Source organism: Marmota marmota, unplaced genomic scaffold, assembly GCF_001458135.2.
Source record: "Marmota marmota marmota unplaced genomic scaffold, marMar, whole genome shotgun sequence".
NCBI classification, from domain to species: domain Eukaryota; kingdom Metazoa; phylum Chordata; class Mammalia; order Rodentia; family Sciuridae; genus Marmota; species Marmota marmota.
The window spans coordinates 32,840,518-32,863,520 of NW_026000005.1; the positions used below are offsets into that span (position 1 = coordinate 32,840,518).

The 23,003-nt window shown below is 38.2% G+C and overlaps 1 protein-coding gene across 2 annotated transcripts in view; it reads right to left on the reverse strand.

The window, feature by feature from the left end:
* Positions 1–23,003, reverse strand: part of Abca12 (ATP binding cassette subfamily A member 12) — a 161,837-nt gene that overhangs the window by 110,715 nt on the left and 28,119 nt on the right. For both annotated transcript variants that reach the window (XM_048808508.1, XM_015481335.2), the window contains exon 3: positions 6,183–6,336. In XM_048808508.1, the coding sequence (XP_048664465.1) occupies positions 6,183–6,336 (154 nt within the window). The remainder of the gene's footprint in view (positions 1–6,182; positions 6,337–23,003) is intronic.

Sequence of the window (23,003 nt, forward strand, 5' to 3'; positions counted from 1 at the left end):
TTTTCATGGACTGAGCTGTACGTACAGTTCCATAGAGTTGACTGAGGAGCTCTCCTTTGAGATGTCAGAGTCATGTACCTTGCTCAGTGTATTTATCAGTTTCTGTTTTGAATGGGACCCAATAAGGGAAACATCTTGCATTCAAGATTTCCATTATGTTAGGAGGAAAACTAAACCCAGAATAGATTTGACTTCTCAGTCATGTCTACCAACAGTTACATTTGGGAAATGTCACATTTATATATATCATCATAATGGTAGACGTTATGCCTCATACTGAGTCTTAATTTCCTGTGAAAGGAAAGACTACCTGTATGGGTGGTATGCATGCACCATGATAAATTTTGTCTATAAAAGGAATTCCTACTGGGAAAGAGGCATATGGCAAATCCTGGAAAGAAAATTTTGACATTCTTTTTTGTCTCTTAAGGGTTAGTTAATTTTTTATATGTATTTTTCTCTTTTCCCCAGAATTATAATTATATCAGTGACATCTGGAAAGAAGATGTGAAATATGATGCCCTGAACCTGCTTCTAATCCCAGTTCCAGATGACTTTCATCATTGCTTCTTAACTGCTAACAGTAACTGAGGGCACTGTCATGGTCATGAGGCTCTCAGTGCTTCCAGGCAGCCATCCTCCCTGGCTGTCTCCACACAGTCATTCAGATGGAAATTTTAATTGATTTAATCATCTTCTTGCACTTCATCCTGACCTTAATTCCTTAAGGGTCACCCAGGCTGCAGATATAATCTCTGATGGTCCACATTCAAAACATCTCTCTTTTCAGTGACCCAGTTATAATCAAGATGGAGCTGCCTTAATGCATTATCCTGTCTTAGGATTTTTTTAAATTCTTAGGAAGGGCTTAGGAGTTATATTATGTAACCCAAACAAATACATTTGTAAAAGATTTTAAAGGCACAATGTTGGGCAGATGAGAAGGTGCATATGTGTTAGGAACATGCAGAATGGGGAGGGGATGACTACACCATGGTGTCTTTCCAATGACATTGTGCAGATTATGCTCTGCTAGCCAAGAAATAGGCAGACTCATTGGGCAATGCTTCAAGGAAATATGCGATTTCTCCATTACAATCAGAAGCAAAGCTATCTGCCTATTCTTCTTTGCCTACTATACAGGTGCCACCATCTGTTTTTCTCTTTCACTAAATTCTGGGATTCTTCCTCCATGGCCTTGCTCAAACACACCTTGGATTCTGGTAGCCACACCTTATCTGTCCTTAATGACCACACCCTTTCCAGCTCTGGGAGAACTCTCCTGAAATCTCCCAACCCACACCTACTTCCACTCCAATAATACAAACAACATAAGACTCAGACTCCTCAGACACAAACAATACCTTTAGGAAATTACGTACCTATTCAGCATTTGTGCTAATGTTCTGGGCACAGTAGGAGATAAACAAATATTCATTACATTTACCATGTTATGTAGTCATTTTCCTGCCATCTTGTCTCTCTGTCTCCCTTTTCTACTAGGTTGTAAATTCTTGCAGGGCATATCATTTTCGGAATCTACAGCAACTTGCATAGTCCTAGTAGCACACTGTATATATTAAATGCATTCTACTGAATGAATGAAGAGCTTGGCTTGAATGGCAGTTAATATATTCCCCCAGCATGTTTTTAGATAAATGAATTTTAATCTTTCTTTTTATACTAATTCTAGCTTAAATGGTTACTAAATAGCTATACCTCAAAATTAAAACAATAAGACACCTAGACATCCTATGTCATCTTTATAGTCAAATGAGGGCAAATGCCTATTCTATATCTGCTTGTCTTATATTCCCAATAACATCTTTAGGTTAATTTCTAAACTCATTTATATTTTTTTCAATTTTAAACAAAACCCTAGGCATTTTAAAATTATCTCTAAGTAAAATTGTTTTTCAAGTTCTGTAGGATTCATACAATAGAAGCAGAGGTATGAATTGAGAAAACACAGGTCATGGATAAGTGTCAATGAGAATAGGGAGCAAACCCATAGAGGCAATTTCTCCCCAGGATCTATAGGAATGTTGAATCACTTCTCCAAATAATGACCCTGTGAGCTCTGGGGGATGATCTCTGCCATTCGCCAACTGTGTGAGCAATGGCACAGCCAGGGGCTCCTACTGTTTGATGCATTCTTACATGAGTATAGGGAGGAAAGACAAGGGTTAGATCTGTGATGTCAGATCATCCATTGTGCAAAAAAGCAAGAAAACCATAAATGTAATCATTTCTTTTTTCAGACAGCTAGCTAGAGTGGATGCTGAGTACAGTGTTGGATTTTTTAAAAACATCTCTTCCTGAAGCTAATGCCTAGAGAAGTATGAATTTAATAACAGAAGGCTAGTGCCAAAAGCAAAATCACATCAAAACACTTGGCAACTGGCCAGCAAGTAGTGACTGCAGTGTGATCATGTCTTTCAGAAGAGCGTTCTATTAAAAGAAACATGGCAGTCATCTTTTGATGAGACCAAAGGTGCCATTTCTTTCCTCACTTACAGAAGAGAAAAGGAAGACTGCTTTTTTTCTTAATGAGGCTATGCTGCTGAATCTTCCTTCACCAAAGGAAGCAATTTAGTGGAATGGTTTACCCAGTAACCACACGCCACTTTCATTGCACAGCTATATAAAGCATAAAAGTTAATAGCATGGTGGGAACTATCATTAATACAATTTTATTATTGTACATAACTTTCTAAATTAAGCTCCAATTACTTGTAGTTCTGAAAAAATACAGAATGTACAGCAACATGCAACTTGAGCTAGACAAACTACCTGGAGGTTAGAATAAAACAGAAAAACAGATATGACTAGAGAATAATCACTAGATGATCAAATAAACCTGGACTTTAATCTACTTCCAAAACCAACATAAAGTCTCATCCCACACAACCCCATGAGTTTGATTCTCTATACTACAGCTTTGAAAAATACTCCTTTTGGGGGAAGTGTATCTGCACGATTCTTAGAGATGTTAACTCTTTCCTTCTTAGTTAGCTCTTGTATCATCTTTAGAGAAAAGGAACACAGTAAGCTGCCATGATGCTGGAATGCCCTTTTATTCCCACCCCACAGAAATCTAGCCAAGTCAAGGGAACAAAGAGAACAGGCCCAGGCCAGTAATTCCTAGAGAAACTAGAAGGACACTGACTTTGTCTCATGTATGTTATTCTTTAGGTAAGTTTTGTGTTATCTGTAGAAAGCTACTTTCTTGCATGTACACCAGGGCACTTGCTCCTTGGGATGCTCGTCATACAAGCAAGCTAATGCTGATGATGTCACTGCTTCTGAAGCCTAACATATAAAACCCCTCTCTCAGTGACTGGTGCAAAACCGAGAGCACTGTGGAGAGGATACACGTCACTTATCCAGCTGGCCACCACAGACAAAACACTACGAGGGATGAAGGTGGTATTTGGTCAGCCTATTGCCACTGAGCCTTCACTGTGAGCATTTCTCCTCAAAGCCTTGTGTCTAGTATGCAGTCTCTAGGTATTTTCTTTCATCTCCTGGCAACCTATCATACTGCCCTGGCACAATTGAGCTAGAGACCTGACAGTTTTTCATGAGGAACAAAGGTATAGAGAAGAAAGCCCCAGGTGTGGTTGTAATCCAATTGTATATCATGGACCTGAATGTTGTCCATATTTCCTCTAATACTTGCTTTACAAAATGTTCATCTCCGGTAAACCTCATGAAGGTTTTCCCCATGCGCTTTTCCTCAGCAAAAGTTATCTTTTTACTCTAAGTATAAGGGTTTGTTGCTCAGGCATGCTGGTCACACCTTCTCCTGTTATTGTTATTGATTTAATATCTTCCCATTAGAACTCTGGCACAAATCACATCTAATTCATGACTCACATGGACCATCAACTCTGGAACAATAGGGAATACCACTCTTCCTTCCATATCACCTTTATGCTGATTGCACAAAAGGTCAGAAACTCTAGCTGGCTTTGGTCTCCTTCACTGAGGCAACGTTTGTGTTCACCTAGAGCATGCTATTCTCAAAACCATGGGTTGTATCACTTCTGTACTTAAAACTTCTTAATGGCTTCTCACTTGGTTAAAATTACCAAGCTGTCCCCTATCAGGAGTGGCAACTCAATTATAGGTTTTGAAATTGTCCTGTAACAGAGGGGATGCCCCTCAGGGAAAACTCTCTGTGCAAAGGTGCCCATCTAGATAGCCCAGTTGCTATAGTGATACCCTGTTCAATAGGGGATTCTGTACTAGCCACAGAGCCATTTAGTTCTTAACCTCCAGGTTCAGATACCAACTCCCAGGTATAGAGGATGCTGAGCATAGAAAGATAACTACAATGTTACACCAGTGCTGTAACCTTCAAGCCTGCCTGCTTAATAGAAACTTTAGACAATGGGCTTCCTGGGTGCCACAGGAAGCTCCTTTCACTGCAACTGTGAAAGAGCTACAAGAATGTTTCTAGTCCTGTGACTTTTTAGTGCACAAAGAACAATGCCTCCATAGTCTTTAACTTCCTGATTATGACGCCTATATAATACATTTGCTGGGCCAGCTCTGTGTCACAGCTTCTCCATCCAAGATCAGTGTCCTGCCTGATCTCTCTTTTCTCTCTAAATGTTTGTGCATCTTTCTTAATCCCCCATCATCCCTCGCCAATTTTCTGAATTAACCGCCATGCAGATGGCGGCAGTCCCTTACCTTTGAGTCTGCGTGCTCTGTCTCCTGTGTCCCCTGTCAGCACATCCCTGCCACTTTCATCATCCCTCCCTGTGCTCCAGCCACATTAGCTGATTTCATGCTCCTCTAAATGGTCAGGTTGCCCCACCTCAGGTCTCAGTTTCTCTGTGTGTGACACTCTCTCCTAGAAGTTCACATGCTGCTGGGGTTTCTCCTTGTCTCTGTTGGTCTCTACGCAAATGTCGCTTTCTGAAAGAGGCCTTCTCCTTCTATTCCATTAAGTCCCCACCTTTCAACTTGTATTTCTCTACCTAATTTTACTTTCTTGCTGATGCACTTATTTCTATGCCATTATGTTATTTATTTTTGCTTCCCCTTTCATGAGAATGCAAGTGACAAAAGGGTAAAAAATCTATTTTATTCACCACTGTATCATGGTGCTTGGAATGGTGGTTGTGACACAGAAGTACCTCTGTTACTGTCTCTTGAATAAATTAATAATGAATGGATGAACATCAGAATTGTCCTAAGCACCAGGACTGATTAACTTACTAAAACAACAAAACCAATGCAAATTAGTAATGCAAAAATTTTGTGTCCCAAGTTGTTTCCCATGAAAATTCTTGACATGTTTTTATTTTATGCTAAAGAGTTTGTAGTTGCTCTCTCTTAAAACTTCACCCATATTATTTAATGATCAAAATCACAGTGACGACATTAAAGGAGAAATTGTGGTACATGCTAAGGAATTTAATATTCATGTTTAGGAACCAAATATCTCTGAGTATACATAAATGTGATCTTTTCTCAAGAGACACTTTAAAAAAATCTCTAGCAGCAGAATTATCTCAAGGTTGACTCCAAAATTACAATATTGTTTTTCAGTTCTGCAGATAGCGAGGCTCCTGGGAATCTCTTTGGGAAGGAAAATTGAGATTGTGAATGATCCAGATTCCCTATCTTCATTCTTCAGTTGCTTCTCACATCATAAAATAGAGCACACATTAATCTCATTTAAAGGTTGTCATTGAATTATATATACGTTCAACTTTATTACTTTAAATTTTGAGGTCCTTAATTTTCTTATTTGTACTTTCTAGTTTTGATTTCACCTGGAAGTGCCACATAGAGTCACATAAATATGTCATTCTTCCTGGAAATGATGCCCTTGACACTTTTCTGATGCTTGTGATGAAATCGTAGGGCCAAGTGTCACTGACAGAAGATCTTTGGGGGAAGGAGGGTAGAACTACCTTGACTATTCATCTTTTAAAAAAAGCAAAATTTGAATAATTTACTCAAAATAGATTAGGCTCCATCTCACATAATCAAAGTGATTCTAGCGTGTACTTACCTTGTCTTTTTCACAGTTACATCATTACATTTGTGGACACAGAAAATAAGGTTGTATAGACTTATAGGAAGACCTACACTGGTTATCTCACAAGGAAAAATGATTTTATCTCTCAGAAAAACTCAACACACATGGGAAGTTCCCCTACCTGTCTTTAAACACTGCATCATTGATTCCTTTCCTACGGAGCAGATCTAGAGGCCCGTAGGGTGTGTCTTTGCATTTAGAGTCTGTGTCACAGAGTAGGGTTTGTAAGAACGGGAAGAATCCGGTACTAGGAAGGTTTCGAGGTGCCAGGTAACCTGAAATTAATAAATAATAGTTATATTACTATGACACATTTGCCTGGGCAGAGAAAAAAGAATAGTAATAACTGCATTTCTGAAATTTCCTATTGGATAATACTATTTGGGTTCTACAAAGTAGCCCATCTCTACAACTACATTAGATATGGAGGGTGTTTTGTTTAACATGATTTTTCTAATTTACTAATATGATTTAAAGGCTTAAATATGCTTGCTGCTCCAGGGATCTTTCTTCTGGGGTTTATTCTAAGGAAATGATTAAAGGTGTTTCAAGAGTGTTTGCTGAAGTGTTTTTTTAAAAAAAATAAATTACAGTGTATAAATATAATAAAACACAAGGCAGCAATGAAGTATCGATTAATATGGGGAAGTTTATAAAATATCATTAAAAGAAAGATCAGAAAAGAAAACATTTTAAAACAGTATGAACAGAATTTCATATGATTTTTTCCTTTTGGCCATATATTAACTTCTTTTCCCCAGATCATAAATGTCTACTTTTATAATCAAAGTGGGTATAAGTGCACTCAAGTTTTCAGATACTAGGAGATATTTTTTGGTTTCTTCAAAATGTAACATTTTAATTATCCTTTGTGCAATTCTTTTTTTCCCCTGTATAAAAAACAATAGCAAGTGATGTGAATGAATATGCAGATTTCCCCAAAAATTAATCATAGGAAACAAGAACAATAACAGTAAAGGGTTTCGTAACCTTTACTTTAACATTTGCTTCATAAAATGTGATGATGAAAGACAGTTGGCAAGCTGTGAAATACAAATCTTTTCACAATTCAATTTGATATTAAAACACTAAATTCTTCCCTGTGGGAAAATATGGAGACAACGAACTTTCTAAAGAGACGGATTTAGAAAATACAAGGGAAATTCCAGACTGAAAGCTAACAAGCAAAACCTTCATTTCCTCATAAACCTGTTTTTAAAAAAAAAAGAGTGTCAGTACAGGTCTATCTTCATTTTAAGAAGAAAAGTTTTCTTTGTAATAGAAGGAATAATATGGCTATGCACTAATAAACTAGCAAGAGAATAATAAATAAAAATTTGATCCAAGTAGCTTAAATGCAGATCTTCCTAAAGAAAGATAATTGGAAGTAAAAGGGAAGGGGCCATAGGAAAGTTGGCCAGAAGAAAAGAGAATAGAAAGAGAGAGATTCAGGAAAATGCTATATTGTTTATCTTCAAGATGGAAGAAGTCACCCAGAGCCAAGGAATGTGGGCAGCCTGTAGAAACCAGTAATGGCAGGAAAACAGATTCTCCCCTAGACAGTCCAAAAGGCATGCAGCCCTGCAAACACCTTATTGTTTAGTTAAGATCAAATTCTTTACTTCCAATCTCCAGAAATGTAAAATAACGTGTCTGTTGTTTTTAAGCCGCTCGGTTTGTGGAAATTTATTACGGCAGCCACAGGAAAATCATACAGAAATTAACACTAGTATGAATGAAAGATTTGAAATCTCAGAAGAGATTGGAGAGAACTTTGTTTGCCCTCCAAACTCTTCACTATTATTTTCTAAGCAGCCTGTTTCTGACACCGGAAAGACAGGTGCCCCTCCTGAAATGAAATTTGAGCAAAAATTGCATGGAACCAACATTAATTCCCACCAGTCTTTCCTGTGGTCCCCTGAACAAGCTTGAGAGCTCTTCACTTCATCCCTCTCTGGCATACTTCTGCCATAGTGAACGGCATACAAGACCTTTGTATATCTGCGGTAGAAGTTCACCATCAAGGGCAATCCACCTTGTTATGCAGATTCCAGCTGCAGCTGCTCACTCAAGGTCTGGGTCTTCACATGGCTTGTTCCTGCTCTACCTCAAACACACAATGGCTTCTTTGAATGGGAGGTAGACAGAAGGGACCAGATGACCCTCTGCTCTACAGCACTTATCAGCATGATGGTGTGGCTGAGTGAGGTGCTGCTAAAAATAATGGAAGCTCAAGAAAGCTCCATGGCAACACGAAGAAGGGGAAAGGAAGGAAAAGATGTAACAGGAAGAAGGCTGAGCTTAGAAGAGGTGTCACTTTACATCCGATTTTACCTTTCCTGGCATTGATTAAAAGTTGCAAATTTTTTTGAGGGAAATTTGAAGCAATTATCTACAGACAACCAACTTTACAGAAAAATTCATCAGAGGGTGTTTTAAAAAAATAAGCCCCCAGGGTGTTAAAAGTAAGGCAGTCAGTGCTTTGCACACTCTCTTGATGACTGATATTTCATGTGTTCTCCTGGGGTCATGCAAACGAGGTCCTTGCACATTGCAGTTCATGCAGAGTATGTACTATTCACATTATTTAATTTACCATCATATTTTAGGCAAACACTGTGCCCTCATCAAGTGAGGAGGCCCACTACAACATGGTAACACTGATTTATTAAGCATCTGCTGTATTTTGTTTATGGTGCTAGGCATGTAACTAGTATTACATCCATCATCCTTCCTGGGCATCCACAGTTTATTTTCTCAGGTACATCAACTTTTCACAGAATCTGTATATCCTCTAGGACTAACAAGTCAGAATTACATAGAACCAAATGTCACTGTAGTTTTCTTGTGAAAAGAAAATGTATTTTTCAATCTTTCACCCAACTCAGTTATGTGTGCAAGGAAGTAACCACTCAAAGCAATGGCGGAATTAAACCATCACAGATTTTAAAGAGTTGCTAATTTTGACTTGAACTTGTTCAGTTCTGAAGGTATCTCTGGCACCTTCAGATTCTAAAATAATGTTTCTCTTTATAATCCCAAGTGCTAGGATGAAGGAAAAAGAGAAACATTCCTCGATGTTTCACAAAACTTCAGAGCACAGCAAGCATAGAGAATGCAAATTAAGACTAATCATGGAGTGTCCATGTTTCCAGCCAATGTGGAAACCACCAGCACCATTTACAGGTTAAATACAAAACAAAAAAACTAGACCTCAGGCTCTATGTTAAGCAAGATAAAGTCCTTGGTACCATATTTCTCAAACATCTCATACCCAAGACAACATTCATGCCCAACTCCAGAAGAAAAGCTATTGAAAGACCTGCCAATTTCATGGATGTCAAATTCAGAAGACTCCAACATAGTCTGGAAGTGAGGTAAGATGAATGGTAAGCAAAATCCTAAGCCACTGATGGCATAGTTCCTCAATAGCTCCAGACAGAGGCAGGGGACAGCCACCCATGTGTGGGAGAGGCCATTCCCTTAAAATGGATACAATTCACATGATTGACAAAGTCCCATTATAACATCAATATAGCCTAATGGAATCAAACTAAACTATAAAACAACTTTAGCAACAAATCACCAATTAACTAAACTTTAAGTTAAATCAAATTCATTTTCCATTGCTGTAAAAAATGAAACCAGCATTATAAAAAGATTAAGTTTAAGAATTTTTAAAAATATATACTCCATAAACAACTGTGATATTAATCGAGGCATTTATGATTTATCAAAAAGGAAGATCAAATGTGATTCCTTTCTCTTGCTGCACAAAATTCCTTATTCAGAGAAATATTAGTATGATATAATATAAAAATCAAAGCAATGGTTCTTGGAGTGTGGTCTCTAGACCAACAGCATCAACATCACCAGTGAACTTATTAGAAACCAAAATTCCAGGGACTGGGGTTGGAGCTTATTGCAAGATCTACACATGAAGAAAGCCTTGGGTTCAATGCTCATTACTACAAAACAAACAAAACCCCTGTATTTACAAAAACAAGGCAGTTGGCTAGGTGTGGCTCACAGGCTGTAGTTTGCTGTCCCTGGGAGGATTAGCCCTCCTAACAGCCCTTTCCCTGGCCCCTGTCTCCTTCATTTCTTGTTTTCATTTCTCCCCCATCCTTCTCTTCTCTCAGGGTATCTAATCTGCTTCACGTTGCTTTTCCTCTACTTCTTCATATTTTATTTTTCCTGCCCTCTCACCAATTCCTCTTTTTACTCAGTTTCCAATTCTTTTCTTCTCCTCCTGCTCCTTCTTTTCCTCCTTCCCCTTCTTTTTCTCATGGACACAGTGAAGAATGCAGTTTTATTCCAACATCCTTCCCAACAAATTCAGGAACATGTTGCTCATTGGCATTGTCTAAAGAAGTGTTATTTTCTATTTATCGTATTTTTAAAGAAAGAAATGTCACAGTCCTTTTAATAATGAAGCTCCCTCCATTTGACATCTTTAGGCCCAGGAAGTATTCTATAAGCTGCCTTGGTGACATTTGTAGATATTACAGTAATGGTAGAATTGGAGAATTTCTACTGTGTTTCTTTGTGTTTTTCTCAAAACAGGTCAGAACCCAACCTAGGTGGTATTTTTGTGTTTGCAGGTGAAACGAATTTAGTCTTTACCCCAACAAAGAGTTGAATGATAATTTTCTTGCTTGGAAAGGAAATTCAGACTAAAAAAATATGGACTTACTCATTTAGAGCACTATATATTTTTTTCTTTTCAGACATAGGGTCACACGGGCAGAGAAGTATCAGGCCTTCTGATCGTGTGAATGCTAAGTCTCCTTGTCGAACACCACAAGAATTTTAACAACAAGACAAGAGTAAATGAGACAAGCAGATCCAAAAATATCATCTGCAAGTAATTAAATGTTTAAATATGAATAAAGGAAATGAATCTTAAAAGTATATCTGAAATAATTTATTAAAGAAATCTCTTTTACTCTCTTATAGTTTTCAAGCACATTTTCTTCTCAATTATGTTTTAAAACACACAATTAAGATTGTAAATAACATAAACCTGGCCTTTCAAATAACTTCAGAACACTTCATCAGGGGCCCATAGGACTGACCTGTTGTCCTTCAAGACACCTTCCCCTTGAATGATCAGGCTGTGCCCTAAAAGGTGGTGTCCTGTTCTGCCCCGCACTGGGAGGCAAAATCACTACACTGACTCTTCTTCCAGACCCGCTGAACAATGGCTTTGGCACCCATATGACCCAGAATGACCTTAGCCTAGAATTAAAACCGAATGAAATATCCTGGCCTAGTTCTCAGCACAATGCTCAGAACATTGTAAACAATTATTAAACATTAATGAATGAATGAACGAATGAACCCTTGGGAGTCATAGGATTTAGGGCTTTAACATAATATACATCTTCAGGTTATTATTTTTAGGATAAAGTTTCGAATTTTATCCCAATGTTATAGCAAATTCAATGGTTAATATGGCATTATATTCATGTGTCTCATAAAATGGGTAGACTCAACTGAATAATAAAACTAATAATATTTATTATAGTAGCTCTTTTAGATCTTGGTTTTTCTGAAAATCTAATACACGTTGACAGCCATAATATCAATACCTGGATCTATTATCTACAAAATGAAGCCATCTATTATCTATTCAATCATTATTTACTGAACAAGTATTTGACACCAAGGTAAGTGAGATTCCTCCTTCTATTTAAAAAAAAAAAATTCCATCTCAACACTTAAAAAGTACAACTCTGGGTTATTATGGTGTGTGGGACGATGGGGGAGGAGGGTCCCTCAAACATGCCTGTGTTCAAGTCTATCTCTCTTTTTATTAAATAAAATGCATATAGAAGTCATTGTTTTCCTGATCTGTCAAGAAATATTTTTAAAAGTATTTATTTGCAATCAAATAGTCAAGCATTGGTTTAAAAGAAATGCTTCATGGTTTCTGAAGGGACTTAATATGTGTCGTTTCACAAGAGCCCCACGAAAATCCTGAAGAGTCGGCAGGGCAGGTGTTAAACCCATTTGGCAGATAACTTCAGAGAGATCAAGCAATTTGGCCAAAGTCACACCAATAATAAAATTCCAGAGATGGATTCAGAACCACACTATGTACAACAATGGTGAAAACATTTTTGTTAAGTGTCAATATCTTGAAGTGAACAGTCTGCAGATTGGGAAAAAAGGTACATTTCTGGTTTTGCTACTGAATCACGGGAGGTAAATTAACCTCTCCTAAGTCTCTATTTCCACACCTACCAAATTGAAGATAATGGGCCTTGCCTCCTCATGGGCACAGGGAAGATTAATTAGATAAACCTTGTGGTAAGGAGGACACTGAAGGTGAAGGGCCTCAGAGAATCATGATTTGCCATTGCTCATCAGGCTGCTGTTGCACCATTTGTCTTATCTGCCACTCAGTGGCTGAGGCTTTGCTGCCCAACCTGGTCTCCCATCTCTGCCTTGAGCCAATGAATGGTTAGGAGTATTGCACGATGTGTTTCTCTCCCTAGTAATTCATAATATGTACCTGTATCAACTAGTGTAGAGCTTCAATTACTACATGCTCAGTGGGTGTGGTGCCGTGACGCATTCTCCCTAATTCTCCCCAGGCAAGTCTTGCTTCATAGGAGAGATGCTTTTCCAAGTTCAAATCCATTGGCAAGAATGCAGGCTGTAGGTGGCAAAGAGGGCTGAGGCAAAATGCCTAATTCTTAAAGCAGTGAGCAAGGACGTGCTATATTCAAAAGGTCGGCACCTGCATGTGTTCAATGGCTACAGTCACAGAGAACAAGAACAAACCCTGGGTCATTCAGGATGGTTCCCTGCAAGGCTGGGATCTTTCACCCATCCTCCACATTCCTTGAAGTTAAGTTACAGCCAGACAGATTTTGAAAAGTGCGAAAAAAGTCACCAGCGAGATCATTTTAGGACTCTTGACTATGAAACTATAGGCAAGAGAAAGTGGGATAGATTCCAGCCTTCTTTATATCTTTGACTTATTATATTTTTTTAAAAAACAAGGGGATTTTTAGAAGGTGATCTGGACTCAGGACTTTGAGGTCTTTTTGGATGTTGCCACTTTGACCCTCAGGTGTACACTTGCATTGATGGTCAGCCAGGGGCTCCACAGTTCCATATTAAGTGTCCAGAACAAAATGTGTCTCACTCCTCTGAATGTTAAGAAGAACCTGCTGCATGATAAGTTCCAAAGGCCATAGTGTGATCTATTAAATTTTAAACAAAAGGTCTTGATTTTGGCCAGGAGACATAACGGAAATTCATACATGGCACATAATAAACTTCCAAGTGGCCTGAATCTGGAGAAATTTAAAAATAAGCATCTCACCAATACTATTCAAAATATTCACACTTGGCAAAGAATGTTGAGATCCATGGCTCAACTTGGGTGAATGAGATCTGTGGGTTTTATTAGCTGGATGCAATAGTGATCAACATTTTGCTTTTCTGATCTTGTGTTTTAATAACCAAAGTTCACAATTCCATCTTTAAAAATCTCCCTGCTTGGCCATTTGTAAACAGAATCTTAGCAACTACCTTTCCCCTCTATACCTAAATTAAAGTTATTTTGAATGTGAACTTTAGATCCTCATTTTATCGTAGGATATTCTCTCCCTAAACTCAGTCTCCTAATCCTCTTGGATGCATCCAGCCATACCATTTGGCCTCTGGGCAGGGCTGAATTAGGATGGGTTTACATACACTGGGTATGACTGTGTTGATTGGTAATGTCAGAAAGATCTGATACTGGTGGGTTGAGAACCCTGTACTGGGCCCACAGTGAGCACCCACTGTGTTGCAGTCCCTGCCTGAAACACTGCCACCTTCCACTGATCCAACAACACCAGCTGGCATCTTGCAAAGGACAGGCATCTTCTGAATGGTGAGGAAAGAATGCAGGAATGGTTAACTCTACTGCAGATCACCACAGGCATATAGGTAGTTAATGCTCAAAGCCTGCACTGAGAGAAGGAATGGTCGCTCTATTCCTCTCTGGTTACTCTCATCTCCAGTGTGATGCTGGGCTTAGGGAAATACAGAGTGGGGAGCATCAGGGATTTCCATAAACCTGGCTCTGGGGCCAAATGAGTTTAGGAAACTAAACTCTATCTCCCATCTGGGAAAGCCAGAATATATTTGCATATTAAAGACTCAGAGAAGTTTTTCAGAAAAAGATCTGAATAGCTTTAGTTAATTCCATATTTACATATATGTGATCACAAAATTGTTTTTCATTTTCTTTTCTTTCTTCTTACTTTTTTTTAAGGTAGTAGTGGATAATGTCTAAGAATGGATATTCCCTGGGGCACATGTGCTTTAGTCTATTCCAGCTGAAAAGGGACTTGTGACTGGGAAGTTGTTTTTTCCCCACAGGAAGGAACTTCTTACATAAGAAAAGAGCTTGGTTTCAAGTCTTGGTTTCAAATCACTTGTAATCAGAAATTACTCTAGCAAGTAAAGGACCAGACAGGAGCAGAAGCTTAAAAAATATTCTTCTAATCCTAGCTTTGCAAATGAAGTATTATTCAATGATAACCTTCTACCTTGAGTCAATATCCTCACTTATATAAGGAAAAAATATCTGGACCACCCATCCATCACCACTGTTAACAAGTGAAGAAACATCCTGTGAAAGGAGATTAGCATGTTGAAGTATTAAGTTCTTCAGACAAAGATTATGTTTGGAAATGAAAATGTGGTTTCAGTAACCCATTAAGAGAAACGATACAGAAAAAGGAGTATCAAAAATTATCCCAATAGAGGTATGTTACTTACAATGATTTTTCCTATGGAAATCTGTGTCAGTGATCACAGAAAATATTGTGGGATGTAGTGTAAAAATAAAAGCCGATGAAATTAGTTGCTAGGATCACTATATAGAAAAAAGAAAGCCCCTAAAGGCAGGAGCTCAGGAGCTGCCTAGTCAACAGATGGTCTGTTCACTGGGGAAACTCTGGCTCTGGGTAGGGCTCCTCTCACTCCTCAACAGCCTGTGTAATGTTCGGGTCTTTGGTATTCATATTCTGTCTATTTACAAATGATACGTGTGACAACCTGCCAGTGGAAAATGTGTGTCGCAACCTTTTCTTTCAAGCAGTACTGTTGACAGGTAGCAACCACATCTTCTTGTCAGACTTGACTTCCCTCCTAAACCAAGGTTCCCCTTACCAAGACCTCTGCCAATCGGAAAGAGACAATCTGTGTGACCCACGGCCTGCTTTGTAACCCGCAACATATCACTGGCCTCCTCTTTTGCTCAGGGTAGAAACATTTCTCATCAAACTCGCTGTCTCATTAAGGGGGAAAAAAGCAGAGAAAAATTCCCTGTGGTGGTATTTCCTAAATTGTTCGGTTCAATATTTATCAGTTGTTTTTTTTTTCTTTAATTTAAGCAAAGCAATTAGTATTTCCCATTTCTTTCCAAGAAAAAGTTGGGTTTTTTTTTTTCCTGAAAAGAATATACTTTAGAAAAGTACAAATTAAAACTGAGAGATTCCATTTTGTATGTATCAAATTGGAATTTTTTTAAAAAAAATCTGACAACACCAAGTGCTGGGGAGGTTATGGGGCAATGGGAACTCTCATCCTATCATGGGGAAAAGTAAATTGGTAAAGCTAGTACAGAAAGCATTTGGCCACATTTGACAATGTTTAAAATGTACCTACGTGTGTACCTGAGAAAAACATTCACATGTGCACAAGGAAACACAAAGAATATCCATCACGGTGTTATTAGTAGCCAACTGAAGAGAAGCTAAATACTCATCCAAAGATCACAGATAGATAGACTGTGATGTATCAATGCATAATATGGTATGCAGTTAAAATCAATAAATTCAAACTTCATAAATCGATGGAGATAGATCTACATAATACAATGTTGAGCAAAACATAATGTTAGATCTAAAATGTATAATGCAAAGGATATAATAATGGGATGCCATTTATATAAGGTTTAGAAGCCTGTAAAATAATACCAGGTAATGTAGTCAGGTATATAAATATGCAGTAAAAACAAAACAGGTAGGAGAATGTTATACATGAAATTAATAACAGTTTCCTTTGGGAACAGAAGGAAGGAGGCAGAAATGGAGAGAGAAAATGGGATATGGGAGGCCTACAGAGGGGCCTCAATGACATTCTTAATGTTTGATTTATATTAAACAATAACAAAAATAAATGCTGGAGCCAATATGGCATAGAAATATCAGGGTTGGACGAGGCTGAGTAGTGTGCACATGTTATTTTAATTATATTTTTGTGTTATTTTGGGGTTTTAAATACTTCACACCTTTCTTGATGATGATATACTGGAATCACAACTGGAAGGTTTGAGTAACAGAAGAACCAGAGAAAGCTCATTATAAAGCAATTTTACCTACAAGCCAGTCCAAGGACAGCTTTATAGCAATGCTCTCTAACTTAATAAATCTCATCCCCTTTTTTGCAAATCGTATGAATAACTCATTGACCTAGGTGTTTTGTTTTTGTTTTTCCACTGTCCTCCTGGCCCTGTTTATTATGATATGAGCTGGGATCTCTCTTCCTGAGAGGAAGAGTTAATTCAGAGCTCATTAAATGCATGACTCCAAACTGTTCATTATACATTACCTCCATCTTCTCTCCATTGAGCATCATCTGCTATTGTGTTTACCCCATTACCGAGCTTAATTAAGTCCTCTAAGAGTATCTCGTAATCCTTCAAACTTCTCATTGTTGGCAAATATGTACCATTTATTTGCATTGCTTCTGAATTATTAATAAATATGTTTTTAAATTGTTTCTAGGCTTCTAAAAGTCAACTCACTGTTCGAACTTAATGCCATGCTCTCCATTTACATATTTGCCTATCTTGACTGGGTTTTCTTGGGGAACTCTCCTGGCATCGGACCTTTTATCTACTATTAAATTCTACCTCAAATTACTTAATGGGAACTTCGTTCACAGAATTATGGGAAGACCACAAAAAAAGTGCCAACCACTGGCTTTTCCTAACTACAAATATTCTGTTAATACTTCCAAAGAATTTCAACAGGTTAGGAAGATGCAACCTACTTTATTACAACTATACCAAGCGAGCCACCTGGGCAGCCATTGCTTTTTCCTGCTAAAGGAAAAATCACTCATTCCTCAGGTGAATTCTCAAGATCTCCCTCCTCACACTGTGGCCAACAGGTGAGCCATTAGCCAGCTGGCGGCTCTTCAAAGATGCTCTCACAAATAATGGCAAGTGATATGGCTTTATTAGTGTTTCAATTTCATTCTGCAGTTTCTTGGGATTTCTAAAATGCCCTTTCCTTCCCCTACACTCCTGCACTTTCACTGGTAAATCTAAGTCAGTGGTCTCCACCATTTTGTAGGAAATTAACACAGGCTCATTCAGCATCGTGTCCTCCTGGACTGTTTGAGAAAACACTGATCTCAAGGACTCAACTGGTTTGACCATGTGGATCCTATGATAATGGAATTCTTGTTACTGTTACGGATAATGTCACCTTCAAATCCCTTTCTATTTGTGAAAGCCCTAGTTCCTATGGAGTTCCAGCTTCCAGGTGTCCCTTTTCTTTTCTCGGGTAGATGTTGTTGGGATCTGTGTGTCAACAACACTGACACCGCATCATTCCTCATTTGTCCATTCAGTTCTTTCATTCCAATGAGCATGTTTTATGCCCATAACATGGACCTTTTGTTTCTGGATGAGAGAGCAGTGACTGTCCCTACCCTTAGGGAGGAGAGGGTTGAGGGGAGGGAGAGAGGAAAAACCATGGGGTTCATCAGCCAGTGAAACAAACCCTGATCTCTCCAGCCATCAGTAACAGAATTATAACTCATTGAGGCAGTGACCTCTGGGCACTCCTCTTTCCTATTTCAGAACTTCCCTTCCACCCACAGTTCCAAAAATGGACAGAAATTGGGACGTGAACCCATTTATGATCTAGGCAAGTCACAGTATTTTTTGCTTCATCCTTTTTGTCCCTTTTTATGCATATTTAGTCGCCTTTGTGGCAGCCTCTTCTGTGTCTCCAGCCAGCAGATGCTTTGATTCTCTCAGCCTAATGATGTGAAGGGAAACAGGAGGCCGTGAAAACGTCTTCAAGTGCTTGGTCTTCAGCGCTAATAGACACTAGAACTGCCTCCCTCACACCCTCCTCTCTCCCCAGTTCAATATGTGGAAAGGGTGGAGGAGGCAGAGAACTGCACTGTCTCACACAAGAAAATCCTCGAGAGCCTGTGATGGACCTCTTTTTCAGAAAGTGTGACTGACTACATGAAACTAAAGGATTAGACCCTCACAATCATCCTCTTTTTTCCTGCTCTGAAAGAATAAAGTAAATAAGTGAAAAGACCTTACCAGTCAATATTCAATATCAAATCCTCAGTGCCAGCCCTGGAGAATATTGATAAATAATACAAATGAAACAGGGAAGATATCTCAAAGCGCAAACTGATCTCCCTTTTTCAAATGTCAGAACCACTGTAATCTCATCTGGGTCTGCTTGGTATGCTTAAAGGGACAGTCAAGTCTGAGTAAAAACCATTAGTATCTTCAGTTCAATTTCCTCCTTCCCCCTCCATTGCTCCTCCTGTTCTTTATCACTCAAGTCAACAAAATGAGTTGTAAGCTTTCACCTGTTCCTCCTAAGACACTCAGATTCCCGAGAAGTGCCAGATCCTTCTAATTATTTCCTTTGGTGAGACTGTGCAGTTCTTAATACTGTGTTACTTAATAAAATGACAAGAGGGAAATGAGCAGAAACTTTAAATTCCAGGCAAGCGGCATTCAACATTAACATAGGCTGATGGAATCAGGGGTAGCATAGAAAGTCAAAAAGAAGAGAAGTCTAGTCATAGCAATAGGATTAATACCAAAGAATTGATTTGGGATAGGTGTACTAAGCATGCCAATTACTGTACTTCTAATATGTTTTCCTTCATATGAATATATATTGCCTTTAATTTATATAACAACTCTGCCACTTGGGAATTTTCTTCTTGCTATCTATGATAATTAGGAGAATCCTGCATGGATTTGAAAGTTCTATTCCACATTTTTTTTTCTTGCTTGTTTACAGGAAAATGGGGTCTATTGTTGATAACATTCATTAATACCGTTTAATGTAATTATTTAAAATTTCTTCAAAAAATTTAAAGGGGACAATTCCCTTAGGAGGCAAATAAGCCATCAATTTACAAGGATCTACCATAGAACTAACACATATTTGTACTTAATTTTCAAAATGCTTTAAATACAACATTATAAATCCTGCCTGTTTAAGAGACAACATTTACTTATTTACACTTCATAGCTTAGAAAAGGAAGAACTGCGGAGGGTGAAAGACACCCTGCAGGCTGCTTGGTCAGGTGGCATAAGTAACACCTCCCCCTCTCACATCAGGGCAGATGCGCTGGGAAGGCAGGGCTGATCTTCAGTGAGTTGGTCCACTCCATGCCCCAACAAGCTACTACAATCATGCTTTCATACAAACAGTGCTGAAAGGATCAGCTAACCCTTGAGACAAATCTAACCTCTCCTTCCTTCTCCTCAGAACTATATCATCTTTTATGTTTTCCAGGTCAGTGCTAAGAAATTCTTCTATTAGTTAATATCAAGTTGGGAACCACTTGATTCATCATTAATTTTTGCATCCCACACTGTATGATTTTTATGGTGCCAATTTCTGACCAGCAAAATAAAGATATCAATTTCCCTGTTTTAAATTGAGCATATTCATATTCAAAAACTCCAGTTAAAGGTTATATTAATTGAGTCCACTTGCCTTCACTTCTGAGAAAATGAACAAAAATGTAGATGTAATTTTTCCTCCAAAATTAAAAAAAATTAAATTATTACACCCCCTACTTGAATTACTACTTACTTTGTAGTTCATCACAGAACAAACACACACAATACAAAAACACACATCTTTGGAAGAGACCAAGAGATTTCAAGAGAGGATATTAGGATAAGGGACAGAAGGTGATTCAGGAAGGAAATATTTAGAATGGAGTTTTATTCTGCTACAAAATAAATGGGAGATGTTGACATTTCTTACACAAACCCAATATTAAAAAGGCATTGGATAATTTCTTGTTACTAGACTATTGGAATTATCCTTGTTAATAGTGCTACACAAATTAAACATAACTCATGGATACTGTTATACAAGGCCTCAGATAAAAGCATGATTCCCCTACCACAGATCCATATTCAGTCGGGTGTTTTTTAGACATTACACTGAAATGGTTCAATTCTTTCTGCATCTTACACTACTCTTTTATGAGTGGCCCTCACCCTTCAAGATAAAGCTCCAAGTTTAGCACTGAGTAAGAATCCTGCTAACTTCCACCCCTCCGCTGTCAACCAGAGGATATCTGTCCTGCCTACTAAAATGAATCAGTGTGTTTATAGTTTGCAGTAACACTTTCATAATTGTGCTACAGAGTTCATAGGAACTGAGGCCTGGCACAATCAATATTCCTCATTCAAGCATCGCCTTCTTCTCCTCATAGCTTCCAGCCTGATGTTCAAGGCTGGGCTGATGGGAAAGAGGATCAGTAGCCTGTGAAGACTCATTGAAGGAACTGATGCATGAATGTTCGAGTCTGTGACCCACTGTTTCACAAACAAGCCCTTTCCAATGTCAGTCCTCTTGTAGATTTCTAGAATGCATATAATCTATTATGTCTTTTTAAAGAGTTTGCTCAAGGGGTCTCTTTGCCACTTACTATAATTATACTTATATATGTAGCTATAAGGTGTCTTAATGTTCTAAACCATATTTTCACAAATAGCATTGCATTTGAGCCTCATTCACATAACATGGGATATAAACATCATTTTCCTTTCAGTGGATTAGGAAATCAAAGTTCAGTGATATTTGTAAGTAAAAAAGTTGGAACTCTAAATAGGACTTGTAATGTCAAGCCAGATACTCTTCTCACCATAGCACTCTGTATATATTATTTAATTCGAAAACTAATGGAAGTTGCCCCTAATTAAAAACTCTTTCCTGAGTTGGCCATGTGATGCCCTCTCTCATAAAAAAAAAGTAGCTATCTGGAAATCTGTGCATGTAAACCAGATTAATAGATTATGTTACTCGAGATGTTTTAGACATTGGATACCTGGCATATCCATAGGAATTACTCCTGTTAGTCAATAACCCCTAGAGTTACATAGCCGAGAAAAATGTCTGTCAATGAATAGTGAAATGTGAAGGTCTGATAAAGAAATGAGGCTGGGAACTATCCTGAGTAGCTGTTGTCCCTGAGTTGGAATCAGACTGATAGGTGGAGACATCAATGTCCAGGACAAAGGTACCAGAGAGAGTGTGGACTCATCACAGGAGAAAAGGAGAAAGGTCAGGAGTGACTCATTGTCTGAAGGCCCTGATTATGTTTGGTACCATAAGAGATTTTGTGTCGAAGTCCTGATTATGTTTGGTACCATAAGAGATTTTGTGTCAAAGTCCCTTTACGCTGAACAATGAGGAAAGAATTTGTACGAAGAAAAAAACAAATAAATAAAGTGCCACACTCGGTTGCCTTTTGGATGAGTATAATACTGCTTTTCACTGTTTATCTGGAATACGCTAACTACAAGTCTTACTAGAAGTCTTTACCATCATGGTGCTATGTGGGGCAATGAGAGCAAAACCGGAGCTTGGATGGAGACACTAAGACAGAGTGTCTCACATGGTATACCACATGGGGAGTCAATCTGGACACAAAACTATGTGGTACACCATGCTGAGTGCCCTAGCCTTAACTGTTAGGCACATTTTTTCTCTTAAACAATTATTGCAAAATGGAATTTTTTGCTGTGGCTTGGTCTTTATGATTTTCATATTTATTATTATGTAGTTTCCTTTTCTACCTTTCCTGTTTTCTATGTAGGATATATTTGATCTGCACCCAAGACAGCAATTTTTACATGTGAATCACAGCTTGTGCTTATGATTACGTCATTTCAGACACCAAAAAAAAAAAAGTACAATGACCTTTTCAAGTGTCAATCTGAGTCATAACAGTTGACTGTCTTATGAGTCAAATTAAACAAAATAGTTGCACCTGTTCCCCTGTAATTCTTTAATACCAAAGGTAGAAAACTGGAGAAGAAAAGACAAATGCTAAGGTCAAAGACAATATTCTATATATTCTACTAACTGGAATAGCTATTAAGACTGCAGATGTTCAATTACCAAGGCCGAATGGAAACTCTTAACTGTCAAAAGTGGGCAGCTTGGCCAGAAGCTTCTCATAACTACTAACTTCTAACAGCACAAAGACCCATGCACTCATTTGATCCCAGATACCTACTGATGGTCACAACTCTCGTGGTGGTGAATTGCCTGCCCAGCAAGGTTTATATGTATACATACCATATATAGGTGTGTCAAAATATGATTGGGGAAGAAACTTGGAAGGTTACTGTGGAGTGACCAAATGGACAATGAGTACCATGACACACAGTGCCTGAGAAGGAAGCTACTGCTCTAGTCTCCATCTCGATCACAATGAGCTTTCTGTGCCGTAGATATACTAGGCATTCACTGTTTCAAATATAACTTGAATTTAAGTGAACTAGATTGAGATTTCAAGATATTTTTGGCAACAGGAAATAATGGAGATTTTTGTGGTGTTAGCCCACACCTGGACTCAAAGCCTGGTCTCCCTCTATAGCCTCCATGTGAACCTGAGCGAATGATTGCGCTTCCTTTTTTCCTCAGGGATAAAAGGAGGTAAGTAAAATCATCTACCTCTGAGTGATATTTTGAAGGTCAAATGAAATGTCATATTAAAAGATTTACTATAGTCCTGGGTATGATAAATGTTAATTTTGAAATAAAGATGTAGCCAAAATTAATTTGCTTTAATGTATAACAATTCTGTCTCCTTCAGGTTAGCTTAGGAGGGTAAGATTATACT